Genomic DNA, 14,211 nt, shown 5'->3' on the forward strand with positions numbered 1-14,211 from the left:
AAAGGATAAGAGAATTGGACACTTTAGAGAATTTGGTGAGAAGACAAACAATACAGTACATTCAATAGGAGTGAATGTTGAAAACAGGACTCAACAGCATTGTTGAACTACATTGAATAAAGACTAAAAACTGCATTTCTTATCCTTTCTTTTGGTATGTGAAATAAGGAGCTTTCCAGCAGTGCTTGAAACAAGGCATTGAACAACAGTAAACAGATCTGATTAAAATACAGTATTTCATTTGGCAAACACATCTGCTGCTTCAGAATACAGAACATTGTTAAGTTGATGTGACAAGAGCACACTGACAGGTTGTGATGGAGTTGGATTGCTGTTAGGAAACATTCATTCTGACACTTTGCTCGTAAAAGCAAATTGTGTCCAACTGCTAAGGAGGGGAAGCATAGCAGACCAATGCAACCTGCAGATGTGGAGCCTTCATAAGACCATAAAGCCCTGCCCAGGAGAGACAAGGTACCCTCACAATCCCAAAGCCACCCCTCCCATCAAAGCCTGCAAGGCAGGGGAGAAAATCCCACATGTCACACCACTTTCAAAGGGGGAAGCTGGTTGAGAATGTCACAGTATTTTAGGTCCTTTCTAACCATCCTCTTGTCTTCATTTTACTGCCTAAGGCAAAAATTTGAAGTACAATTCTGTAAATTAAGACTTTAGGACTTTATTATTTGGGGACCAGATAACAGGAAATCTTTGTCCAGACTTGGTAATATCAAGTGTATGATTTCATAGAATCAAATTATCTAGAGTTGGAAATACTTTGGAATAGTCCAACTTCCTCATTTTACAGATGAGGAAACTGAGGCCATGAGAAATTAAGTGATTAATTCAATGGCATGCAAATAAGTAAGTAAATGGCAGAGGCAAATCCAGGGTCCTTTCCACCATTCTAAAGCACTGATGTCACACACACACACACACACACACACACACACACACACACACACTCTCTGCATGCACAAACACACTGTATATAAGGATTCCTATGGGCCTCTCACTAATTTAGAAGCCACATATTAACACTCTATATTCTACTGTATTTCTATTTTATTAAATATTTATCAATATTATTTTAATCTGTTTTGGCTAACACTCAGGCCAGGGAAGCAAGAGTAGGGACAGGAACAATGCTTAAGATAGTTCCTGGCACGTAGTAGGTAGGTAATAAATATTTACTGATTAATACCTCTGCTCTAGAGATAAGTATATTGTATTTGAGAAAAGTATTGTGTGATGACTAGTTGAAATTAACAGAACTGAGATTTTCTGAGACTATTCAGAAAACCTATACCAAAAAGTCTTTATTTTTAAAAAGCAAAAAACCCAAATACAATTCCTTTTCTAAAAAGCAACAATAGGCTTATAAAAAGACAACCACTTATCTGCAGTTTACACGGATCCTGAATTAGGAGTAAAGGATCAGAGAGCAACTCTGAGACTAACCTCCTCATGCAATCCAGAGCCTGTGTGAAGACCTGGGGAGCCATTCCATGTTCATGCTGAAGGATCAGACATTGCTCCAGGGTCACTGACATAGCTGTTCTGTCCTTGGCACTCTTGCAGCTGGTAAATCGGACACCATTGAGTCTTCGGCACACCTAGCAACAAAAAGATGGGTCTTTAAAAAGTAAATACATAAAAATGGATAATTTTGATTACATTAAATTAAAAAAGGTTTTGTACAAAAAAACCCAATGCAATCAATAATAGAAAGGAAGCAAAAAGCTGGGGAAAAAATTTATATCCATTGTTTATGATAAAAACATCATTCTAAAATATATAATGAATTCAAATTTATAAGAATACAAGCCATTACACAATTGATAAATGGTGAAAAGATATGGACAATTTTTAGACAATGAAATCGATCATTTCTAGTCGTGAAAACATGCTCTAAATCACTGGTGATTGGAGAAATGCAAATTAAGACAATTCTGAAGCACCATTTCACACCTCTCAGATTGGCTGATGATAGGAAAAGATAATGACGAATGTTGGGGATGTGGGAAAATTGGGACACTGATACATTGTTGGTGGAATTGTGAACTGATCCAACCATTTTGGAGAGCAATTTGGAATTATGCCCAAAGAGCTATCAAACTATGATCCTTTGATCCAGCAATGTCTCTATTGTGTCTTGTATCCCAAAGAGATCATAAAAAAGGAAAAAAGATCCATAAGTGCAAAAATGTTTGTAACAGTCCTTTTTGTAGTGGCAAGCAACTGGAAATTGAGTAGATGCCCATCAGTTGGGGAACATTTCAATAAATTATGACATATATATATATGTAATGGAATATTATTGTTCTATAAGAGATGAAGAGCAGGCTTTAAAAAAGAGCCTGGAAAAGTTAGCATGAACTGATGCTAAGTAAAGTGAATAAAACCAAGAGAATATTATACAAAGAAACAATAAGATTATTTGATGATCAACTGTGATGAATGAGGCTCTTTTCAACAATTTCAATAGACTTATGAGGGAAAGTGCCATCTGTATTAAGGGAGAGAACTATGGAGACTGAATGTGGATCAAAGGATGGCATTTTCCCTTTTTGTTTGCTTTGTTTTTTTTTCTTCATAGTTTTTTTTTTCTTTTTTCATCTTTTGATCTGATTTTTCTTGTGCAGCATCACCAATATGGAAATATGTTTAGAAGAATTACACACATTTAACCTATATTGGATTGTTTTTTGAGTATGGGAAGGGGTGAGGAGGAGGAAGGGAGAAAAATTTGGAACACAAGGTTTTATAGACATGAATGTTGAAAACTATCTTTGCATGTATTTGGAAAAATAAAAATGTATTAAAAACAAAATAGAAAATAAATGCATGGAAAACATTTGTTACAACAAAAAATATTCTGCTTCCAAAGGCTACAAAAATCAACCTAATTAGGAACAAATAAGAGACAAAAGAAAAAAAGTTTAAAGATTACTAAGATCATAGATTAAGCAATAATTCCTTTATTTTATAGATGAGTAACCAAAGCTATAAGAAGTAGGAAAAGTCTCTTGACTCCAAATCCATAGCTCTTTTCTCTGTAGCATCTCCTTTTTTCCCCCATTCTACTTTACAAGTGAACAATTTTTTTCCCTACTCACCATGACACAAATAAGTAATAATCCATAATAATAATCAATAATCCACTGATACAAGACAAAATGCTTCCCTGATATCTACCTCTGTGAGTTGCTATGGCTGAAAATAATCACACTTACTTTGAAGGACTGATGATGAAAAATCTTATCCATATCCAGAGAAAGACTGATCGAGTGTGAATATAAATCAAAGCATTCTTTATTACTCTCTCTATATTTTAAACTTAATTTTTCTTAGTGTTTTTAATTTTAATTAGAATAAGAGACCTATGTTTTCTTTCACAACTTGACTACTTTGGAAATATTTTGTATAATTTCATATGTGGTTTCTACTTGTGGGTAGGGATAAGGGAAAGAATCTAAAATGCAAAAAATCTTAAAAACATGTAAAAATTGTTTTGAATGTAACTGGGGAAAATATTAAATAAATAAATTTAAACAGAAAAAAAGAAATGCATTCTTGGGTTGGTCATTTGATCACCTTAAGACTCAATTTTCTTACCTTGAAATTGTAGATAATGGTATCTATTTCTAAGAATTGTCTTTAAAATGTTTTATATGTTTGTGAAGGAAGCTATTTCGTAACACCACAAAATCATAAACTACAAAAGAACTACTTACATGTCAATTGCTATTACTAGCATATATGTATCTTGTTTTTCCTTATATCTTTTTGAATATGTACCATAAACATAATAAATCTTTTAGAAATTTTTTAAAAAGGGAAAAAAGAAAATGTTTAGCATCACTTCACATGTGATTTATTTAGGGGCTGGGGCTGGGAATAAGGGAGAAAACTCAGGAGGAAATATTTTAAACACAAACATAAAAAATTGTTTTAAATATAAACTGGGGAAAAATAAAAATATTTAAAAAAAAAAAAGAATCTCTGCTTAGAGGCACTATGTGGAGTAGTAAAGTAAAGGGGAATGAGGATGAAGTCCTTTCCAAAACTCTACAATATTAACAATCAGGGTTCCTGAGTATTAGGTCTTTAAAGATACTTTTAAAGAATTTTTTTAAAGACAGCCTTCCCAGAGAGAAAGAAGTCCACAAATTCCAACAGACAATTCATGTAAGAAGCTTTCTCTAACCAGATTCTTTCATTTAGTTTCAGAGTTTTGGACACAGACTTCATCTTTTTTTTTTTTTTTTTTTTTAATTTTGCTCTTTTTATTTTTGTTCAGCTCTAATACTTGTAGTCTCAACTTGTTCTGCAGGATCTTGAGAATAATTCTATTCTCATTCTTAATCCACAGAGTTAACTGGGGAGGCAGTGTGATGCAATGGCAAAACAGCTGGATCTGAAGCCACGAGATTTCAGGGAGGGAGGGAGGAAGGGAGGAAAAAAAGGAGGGAGGGAGGGAGGGAAGAAGGGAGGAAGAAGGGAGAGAGGGAGGGAGGGAGGGAGGAAGGGAGGAAGAAGGGAGGGAGGGAGGCAGGAAGGAAGGAAGAAGGGAAGGAGGGGGGAAGAAGGAGGGAGGGAGGGAAGAAGGGAAAAAGAAGGAAGGGAGGGAGGGAAAAAAGAAAGGGGGGAAGAAGAGAGGGAGGGAGGAAGGGAGGAAGGGAGGGAGTAAGGAAGGGAAGGAAGGAGGAAGGGAGTGAGGGAAGGAAAGAGGGAGGGAAGGAGGGAGTGAGGGAGTGAGGGAGGGAGGGAGGGAAGGAGAAAGGAAGAAAAAGATGTTCACACTGCTCCCCTGTGTGACATTGGACAACTCAATCCCTAGGAGGCATCATTTTCTTCTTAGGAAAATGAGGCTGACGTCTAAAATCAATGATACTGTGCTGACCTCCGGGTCATCTTGAGATCAATTGCCTCCCCCCACCTCCCTTCCCCACTCCCCTATTCACACCTGCTTAACCTCCTTCCATCAATAGAGACATCTGCTGCCCTCTGCTGGGTCCTGCTTTGTTTACAATAAGCAGCCAAAAACAATCCCTATTGTCAATGTTTCCACTTCTGCAGGAATGTACCAGTTCCAAGATGTCAATGCTCAGTGTTGTCCTGCTTCTGGTGATTCTAACTATGAAAGAACTTTTCCATCTCTAAATAACAGAATGACTACCCATAATAAGGGGAAAAAGAAAATATTTGGAATGAAGATAATTCTAAATGGAAATCAGAATTGAGATGTGCGATAAGGATATTAATTTCAGCTGACTGTTTAGAAGAATTAGAAAGATTTCTCACTGAAATTGTTAAAAAAAAAAAAAAAAACTCAGGCAATTAGTTTCAAAAATACCTAGAGTGCTCTGTTAAAGGTGACAACTGTCTCTTGTATCTGTCATTCCTTTCCACAAAAATCTCAAAACTGGAAGTCCTAGCAGTATCTAAAGAAGAATCCCCTCTCCAGCTTTCTTAGACAAGTGACTGGCTAGTCTCCACTTACACATCTTCACTGATGGGGGATCCATTATGTCCCAAAGCAGCCCATATTAATTTTCAATAATTCAACTGTAAGGAAATTATTCCTTTATATGAAGAATAAATCTGCCCCTCTGGAACTTTTTACCCACTGCAACCAGTTTTATCTTCTGAGAACAATGGTGTTCAGCTGCATCATTATCCAATTCTTCCTGATCCCATTTGGATTTTTTTGGGCAAAAATACTGCAGTGGTCTGCCATGTCTTTCTTCAGCTTATTTTATAGATAAAGAAACTGAGGCAAACAGTAAAATGACTTGCGCCTAGGGTGACAAAGCTTTTAAGTGTCTGAAGCCAGATTTTAATTCAGGAAGATGAAGTTTCCTAACTCTATCAGCACTCTATCTACTGCCCTAATAATAATGTTAGTTAGCTACATAAGTATTTTTATTTTGTCCTTACAACAATTTTGTGAAGTAGGTGTTATTTTCCCCATTTTTACAGAGGAAAAAACTGAGACAGAGATAAGTTAACTAATTTATTCAAGGTTCCATAGCTAGTAAATAAATATAAGAAGCAGGATTCAAGCTTGTCTTCCTGAGTCCAAATCCAGTGCTCTTTCCACTGTGCCATTTAACTGCCTCCAAACAATGATAACAGCTCACGTTTAAATAGTCCTTTTTAATAATTTCTCAAGGCTTTCTTTCTATCAACCCTATAAGGTGGGTTATACAAATATAGTTATGCTCATGTTAAGACATGAGGAAATTGAGACTCAAAAGGTTTAAATGACTTACTTCCTTTCCCATACCAAAGCCTTTCAAATATGTGAATTCAAGATTTCACTTCTCTCTACTCTCAAGTCTTTTTTCCAGGACAAATACTCCAAATTCCTTAAGTCAGTTTCTGTATATCACAATTTCTAATCCCCTCATCCTGGTCAAGTTCTCAAAGTCTAATTTAAAATGCTGTGTCCTGAACAGACCTCACTCCAAAGCTTGTAGTCTCATTGACCACTATCCCTCCTTTCATTTTTTCCCTTCCCACATTTATCTATATCTTAGTTATAGGTCCTATAAAGTTGATTTTTTGGAAATCTAAACATAAAACTTTTTGTTTACTTTTATTAAATCATATCTCATTAGATTAGATCCATTTTTTCCAGGCTTTGGAGATCGTTATAGATTCTGTTTCCATCATTCAGCATATGAACTTTATCTCTGCCTATTAAGGCACAAGTCTGACAGGCCTCTCACAGCCCTGATTTCATCAAATAAGGAAATAATTCAGAATATTTTTCCAGCACTTTGGGAAACACTGTTGGGCATTCGGCCTTATTTTTAAAACAGATGAAGTACCGAGTCCTCTTCCCCAACCAATCAATACCTCAGCAGCTTGCCAGAGAATGTCAACATTCTTATTCTTCCTGGCATGTACATTCTGTCCCAGAAACCGCAACAGCTCAGGCAGGCACGTTTGACTACGAGATCGAGGTAGACCTGAAAAAGAAAGAACAAATCTACACAGTTAATGACTGCATCCACTCACTCTACATCCCTCTCCCCTCAAATATACCATCTGAACACAGACTGTACTTTGCCAGAAAATCTGATCTCAACAAAAGTCTCATTGTTTTGTATCATAGTGTTCTCTGAGAAGGGAAATAATGATGAAGGTAAAAAATGCAATGAGGATAAAAGAACAAAATATCTTTATTTAATTGAAAATATATAGAAACAAAATTTCTCAGAGTAAATTCTTTTTTTTTAATGCTGTAGTTACATTGTTTTCATCTTGAAGTGATCTCATTTTAGGGATGTGGCCTGGCTTCAGGAATGGCCTATAAGACAATACAGTAAGCAATAATACTTAGAAAGAGATAGGAGGAAGCTGTATTTGATTGTTGCAAATACAAGTTTTAATAAGTGGGAGAAAAGATAAATTTAAGGATGGAGGCTCCAGGTGCAAACCAGGGATGAACTCAGGAATGCTATGTGATCTTCTAGTAGTTTTTTTAAATGCTATTTCAATTTTCAAGCTCACCAGCCAGTCACATCATCTTTTTCTAGCTAGCAGTATACCTAAAGGAATCACTTCATATTTTCTGGATGATTTAAATTCAGAATGAAAATCTATTTCCTATTCTGATCTAATGTCTTCTGTTTCCACAATTAATCTGCAGTCTCTCTATGCTTCTGCATTTCAAAGAGCTCATCCTTTCTGGCATAGCTGAAGTTTTACAGATCAGTCAGATTATTCCATCTTAGGATATAAGGAAAACCCTGATGAACTTCAAGGAAAGACTGTTCATACCTGTACTATAGGGTTTTCAATGACTAACTTCCTCCCCTAATAGTCAAGCATATCAATTAAATTAAATTTGTCAATTAAATGTCAATTAAAATCTGGAAGAAAATAAACAAATTAACTTCAATTATCCCTTCTCTGAACTCCTAATGCATTTATATTCTTTTTTGTATCACCTTATGACCCTCTTCTAAATTGTTTAATAAAAACTATGAGTTTCATGAAGATGAGGCTATGTCTTATTCTTCCTTAGTATTCCTCTACAACCCTAAATACCATGTTGACATATGAGAGATGCTCAAAAAAGTGATTAATCAGAGTCATATATAATTTAGTCCAAGAGTCCTAATCCTTTCAATCTTATAGATTACTCTCACTGAGTATCTTCCCTGACCAATGAGACTTCAGAGATCCATTAAATTCAAGAGGAATACATATTCTATTGGCTACTTTTCAAACTTCCATTAAGCCTTCTTACCAGAGCTTCAGATGAGAAATAGAATTTGAATGATGGAGCCAAATATTGCTTTAAATAACCTTCTTGCTTGTAACACTGAGAAATATCAAATAAAAACATGGCATTTTTCATTTGTTTAACATTTACCAAACCCTTGGAATCTCAGGCAACAGCAAGGACATTTCCACTGCCCATGGAAAATATCTGTGTAGCAATAGTTTCAAACTGCTGGACCCAAAATAACATAGACAGATGAGTATAAGTCTTGTTTCTAAACAATTCTTCAAGCAATGAATACTCTTTGAGCATCTACACTGTGCTAAGTACTTTACTAAGCTCTATATAGAATATGAAAGGAAAAGGAACTGGTTCCAGGTCACAAGGAACAAATACTTTACTCAGAAAAAAAAACAAAAACCTAGAACATACATAAGAAATGAATTAAACAAGATAAAGAGAGTAGAACAGATTAATGTCAAAGGAGATTAGCTCAATGGTGGCTGAAGTGAGGGAAGACTTCCTGAGAGTAATATTAATACATGAATTAGGTAGTATTTGAATAGAAGAAATAAAAGAGAACATTTTATTAATGGGAAATCTACAAGTAGAGGTTAGGTACAGATTAAGAAAGGCTTTGCAAACTAGAACACAAGAGTCAGGGTGCCTTGTTAGCTAATTAAATTAGTTTATTAAAATTCTAGGTTATTAAACATGAAAAAGCTATTTTAGAAAAACATATCTGGTAGTGATGTGATGACTATAAGAACAAGAAAAAAGGGAAAAACCTAAGTGATAGACACTTAGTATTTATTGCATTAAACTGTATCATGATCCCAGTGGAAAAACAATTTGTAGTTTCTAGGGTGAAATTCACAAAAATCATCCGGTTTCACAAAAACATTTAAAAGACATACAGAAAAATATATTTTTTTTCATTTTGCCATAATTCCAAACAAAGAACTTATACATTTAAAGGGCTTAGGGAAAGAAGCATGAAGTAATATCTAGAATAAATAAGAATATACTCACAATCATCAGGTAAAACTTCCTTAAACTGCTCAAAGTAAGAATTTAATCTCACCAAACTCTCCACATTAATAATTTCTTGCAAAGATGTGTCTCCAAACCTTTGAAGGTTAGAAAGGAAATATAATTTAGTCTATTAGTACTGCTTTTCTCTTCACATCTGATGTTTCTTTATTAATATAATGTGGTTTCATGTGAACCTAACATTTTATAACCTTCTTCCTCGGAACAGAAGGATATCCTTTTTCTCCCATGGTAATGATTTTTTTTTAAGCCCTGTAATTTTATGAGTACATATAGTGGTCCTGGGAAGGACACACTTATGGAAAGGAAATATTATTATTAATGTTATACATCATCTGACATATTTCTATCATTCTATATCATATTCACCATGCTATAAATATCAACGATACAGTCTCTCTAAGCTTGGAGATAAAGGACCCTACTATTTTGTAGAAATAAAATATTTTCTGATTAGTAGGTATGCTGATGAAATTGTTTTATTCTTTCCATTTTCCATAAAATAATCATCAAACTTTTAACTATCTAATAGGGTTCTCAGGGAAGTATATGGGAATTACTGTTGAGTCATTTCAGTCATATCTGACTCTGTGACCGCATTTGACATTTTCATGGCAAAGATACTGGAATGGCTTGCCATTTCCTTCTCCAGCTCATTTTTCAGATGAGAAAACTGAAGTAAAGGGCATGAAGTTATTTACCAAGGTCACACAGCTAGTACATAGCTAAGGCTGGATTTGAATTGATGCCTTCGTATAAGTACTTTAAATCTGAAAGCCATTATCTCCCTTGCAATTTAAAGAGCATATTCTTTTATAAATATGTATCTACCAAGTACTTTGAAGTATAGTATTACTAAGCTCCTTGAAGGCAGAGACCATGTTATTCATCTTACAAACACTACAGAGATTAGTACAGTATTACTGTAAACATAGTTGGCCCAAATCAATAATTTCTGAGTGCAAAGAAATAAGATTAAGACACTATAATAAACACTATCAAAGGAACTCCAGAAATGGAGAAATTTTAATTTTTTCCCCTTATTTCCAAATGGGTATTTTAGATTTTTAGAAAGGTTATATATATATATATATATATATATATAAAACCTTTCTAAAGGTATATATATATAGTGGCTTTGAGGGGGAGGATATGAGGAAGAGAATGGAAGAAGAATCATCCCTGCCTTCTTTTATAATGGCCTCATAATCATTCTGCTACTTTCAGGTAGATGAGAGGGAGATGACATAGCTAGATTTTCTGATTTTGTTCTGTCGCTTTTGCATTTGAACATGGCATGAATTCTTATGTGCTGTTTGATCACTGCCTCAAACTCCACAAAAATATGGCTGGGTTTCTTTCATATGTCTGACAAGGAAAATACTAAGAGCTCAGATAAATGTCAAAAAGTGTTATTTAATATCTTTGGGCCATAAGAAACCTTTCACTTATTAGGAACTTCTGGTGCTTTATATTATTATTAGTTACTTCTGTATATATCCTGTCTTCCCTACTTTAAGGTGCTTAATAGCAGAAACTATCTTATTTATCTTTATAATGTCCCCCAGCACAAAACTGTACATATGTAGATATTTAATAAGCATTAGAAAAATCACATTTTTCTTGCAGTGAAATTAGTTCCTGAAATTTCACACTTAATCCAACCAAAAACTTACTGTTGTCAATGAAGAAGTAGGACATGCTTAATTGGGTACATACCTCTCTGCCAAGGTTTGCTGCTCATTAATTCCCACGTTGAAAAGCACAGGTTGAACTCTTAGAAGCATACCACTCTGAATCTCACGGGGCAGCACATCAAATAGAGTACCAGGCAATGGAATCCTCACATTAAATCCATCACTTAAAAAAACAAAAACAAAATGGGGATATTAAAATGCCTTCCAGGAGAGGAGAATGACCTTAAAGAAAAGGGATAAGTGGGCAATGGAAAAATTTACACTTAAAACAGATGTCTTTCAATTCTTTAAACTTAAAATGTTTATTTTATATATATGTAAAGCTATATATACCTATATATAATATATACACGTATTTTTTTTTTTTTACCGATTTCCTGTAATTACAGGGAGCATGTCTGTTGATGAATTTGATGTGGCCTGCGTTACTTTAAAAGTTACATTCCTCAAGTCCATAATTCCCAGACTCATGTCTTCCAACATGGCTAATTCCTCACCTGTACCAAAGACAGAAAACAATGAATTTTAAATATCAGGTAATTTAGCATCAGGATTTCTCCTCAGGAAAAAAAAAATCATTTACCTTTTTACTTATTCTTGTGGTTTCTAGTTCCACAACAAAGACACTGTAACTTAAGTTAGCTCAGGAAAAAAAGCAAATCAGTAATTTTGTTAACCTTTTTATTAACTGAGAAAGTATATTTGTGTGCATTTATAAAAATCTATCTGTGCCACTTTCATATCTGGATTTTCTTTTTCCATGGATAAATGTCAATAGTAAATCCCATCCTAGTCTTCAAAAGCAGTCAGTTGAAACATAGGCAAAACTTTTAAAACTTATCTGTAGTCTATAAAAGGACTCCCATGAAGCAAATATTTATAATAGTGCAAAAAAGAAGGTGAGAACTTTAGTCCCTTAATTTCAGGAATACAGAAAAAAACAATACGCCTCTCCTCAGTTAATATCATATATACAACTAGATTTTTAGTCCATTTTTCTTAGTAACCAACTCCCCCTAATGTGCTGCCTTTTTTTCTCTGAAAAAGAAAGGTGCAGGAAATCAAACATTCAGTTGGTTACCTAATGAGACTTCTTTAGGGACAATGATTATCTCAAATTCTAGAACATACTTGCATTGATTTTATAGAACTCCAAATTCTATATATTTATCTTGTGTTACCTTAATAATGATAATGCGGATGAGGATGAAGATAGTGACAGTTGGTATTTAATGTTTGCAAAGTGCTTTAAAAATAATGTCCTCAAAATAACCCTGGGAGACAGAGAGATTATTATCTCCATTTATAGATAAAGAAACTAAGGCAGAAAGCAGTTAAGCTGTTTACACAGCTAATGGCTAAATTCAGGTCTTCCTGACCCCTAATGTTCAATCTATTGCATCACCTAGTAGCCTAAAAAATCCTATTCCTTTTGGTCCAGAGGGAACTGTTCTCACCATAAGTGCTGAGGAGGCTTTCAAATTGGGCCAATAAACCAATAGTGTAGAGTTGACGCAGGAAACCATCATCATGGAGGCAGTTCCTTAGCTTGAGTATGAACCCACAAATGAGCGCAGTCAGCTGTCATAGAGAGAGGAAGGAAAATAAAATGAAATAAATAAAGAGAAAAATTTGTTTACTAAAGCTACAATACAAAAGGATACATATCTCACTCTTCAGATAGTAAGTTCTTTTGTCTTTTTTATTCAAAGGAATTTACAGACATGACATTATTAAGCCTCAGGACTTCCTAAGAAAACTGGTAGGTAGTAAATGCCTTAATTTGGGAGATGTTGGTCAGAGAGCACAGAGGTACAGAGGAGACATGGGATGATGAGCATAATGAGTGGGATAGCCTATTCTCCAACCCAAGAGGCCAGTTAAATTCAAGCCTTAAGAGTTCTGACTCAGTGAAGGGATATTCCTTATTTAAAGGTCTTTAGGAAACCTGTATGAATTCTGATGTCACTCTGATAATCCTATTAAGTTTAAACAACCTCCTGAGAGCAGAACTATAAGCCTTTTTGATTCCCATGAAATGACCTAAGGAAGCCTAACAATCTCATCAATGCTGGACTAGAAATGGGTTCACTTTGTTCCATTCTTCTCAGCATGAGACATCATTTCATGGGGTCAGAAGGTGAGCCCCTGGGGACTGATAAGAAACAAAGAATTCCTCACTTAAACTCCTAGTCTAGGGATCTTTCCACAATGGTACTTAATTAATACTTCAAGTTAAATTAAACTCTTCCTTTGGCTGTTTAAGACAGAAAGATAATAATTTTCAAAATAAGGAATCTAGGCAAGCCACTGAGCTAATGTGGTCTAATCAAGGGGAAAAATGGATTTCAAAGACAGTAAATCTTCACACCCCTGTTTTTTTTTCTTGTGAGACTGGAACTACCTATGTTGTCCATGCTGGAAGTGCAACACCCACACATAGACCTGATCCCGCTACTGAAATTTTAACTTACTATGTTTCCAACCTAGTCAGTTAGTTCCTCCTTTGACAGCCTGGAGACTTCCTACTCTTGGGAGCATATTAATGCTGCACTTAATTGTGGATATTCAACTGGCTTTAGCCATACTGCAAAACCTCAATCATCTATCAGCTTCAACCTTTCCAGCAGAAGGGATTATAAGTTCTTATCACTATATCTGATGGTCATTCTGTTCAAGGGCTTGGAAAAAGCTTGTTTGACTTGTATAATTGCTGCTAAGTGGGGCTCCACATTTACTCTGACATCAGAACTAGCAAGTACTAGCTAGGGTTAATGCTGCGAGAAGGCCATGGTAAATCTGGGGGCGAAAAGGGGTGACATCTCAGACTTTTTGTCTCAAATCCCAATGTGCTTGGAAATCTCCATTTTATTAAGAAACAGCTTTGACATCACTCTGGGTAATTAGATTGCTTCTGAGTGGTGGGGTTGCCCTCGCAAGAGGAAAAAGAAGGGAAAATTCAGGGATAGTCAGTTGGTTTTAGCGGCCATAGGCTAATGAGCTGCCCATCGCACAATTATTCTGTTACAACATCCTTTGGCTTACAGTTTGGCAGAAGACAACATCCCTGCGATACTGGAGCTTCAGGTACATAGCTATTGTTGGAGCGCTGTCCTGCATTAACAGGAAGACCATCGCTTTCTTGGCCTTGTCACTCATCATGGCTACGCAATCTGTGAGGGTCGTCAGCAAGGGGTAAAGGGCCTCACTCCATTCACC

The 14,211-nt window shown here is 35.3% G+C and overlaps 1 protein-coding gene across 11 annotated transcripts in view; it reads right to left on the reverse strand.

Annotated features, from left to right (window-relative positions):
• INPP4A (inositol polyphosphate-4-phosphatase type I A) overlaps window positions 1–14,211 on the reverse strand; it is a 189,388-nt gene that overhangs the window by 15,476 nt on the left and 159,701 nt on the right. For all 11 annotated transcript variants that reach the window (XM_051984683.1, XM_051984679.1, XM_051984678.1 and 8 more), the window contains 7 exons: window positions 14,038–14,210; window positions 12,450–12,573; window positions 11,363–11,489; window positions 11,015–11,155; window positions 9,275–9,372; window positions 6,868–6,980; window positions 1,462–1,616 (listed from right to left, as the gene is read on the reverse strand). In XM_051984683.1, the coding sequence (XP_051840643.1) occupies window positions 1,462–1,616; window positions 6,868–6,980; window positions 9,275–9,372; window positions 11,015–11,155; window positions 11,363–11,489; window positions 12,450–12,573; window positions 14,038–14,210 (931 nt within the window). The remainder of the gene's footprint in view (window positions 1–1,461; window positions 1,617–6,867; window positions 6,981–9,274; window positions 9,373–11,014; window positions 11,156–11,362; window positions 11,490–12,449; window positions 12,574–14,037; window position 14,211) is intronic.

Source organism: Antechinus flavipes, chromosome 3 (genome assembly GCF_016432865.1).
Source record: "Antechinus flavipes isolate AdamAnt ecotype Samford, QLD, Australia chromosome 3, AdamAnt_v2, whole genome shotgun sequence".
Taxonomy (NCBI): domain Eukaryota; kingdom Metazoa; phylum Chordata; class Mammalia; order Dasyuromorphia; family Dasyuridae; genus Antechinus; species Antechinus flavipes.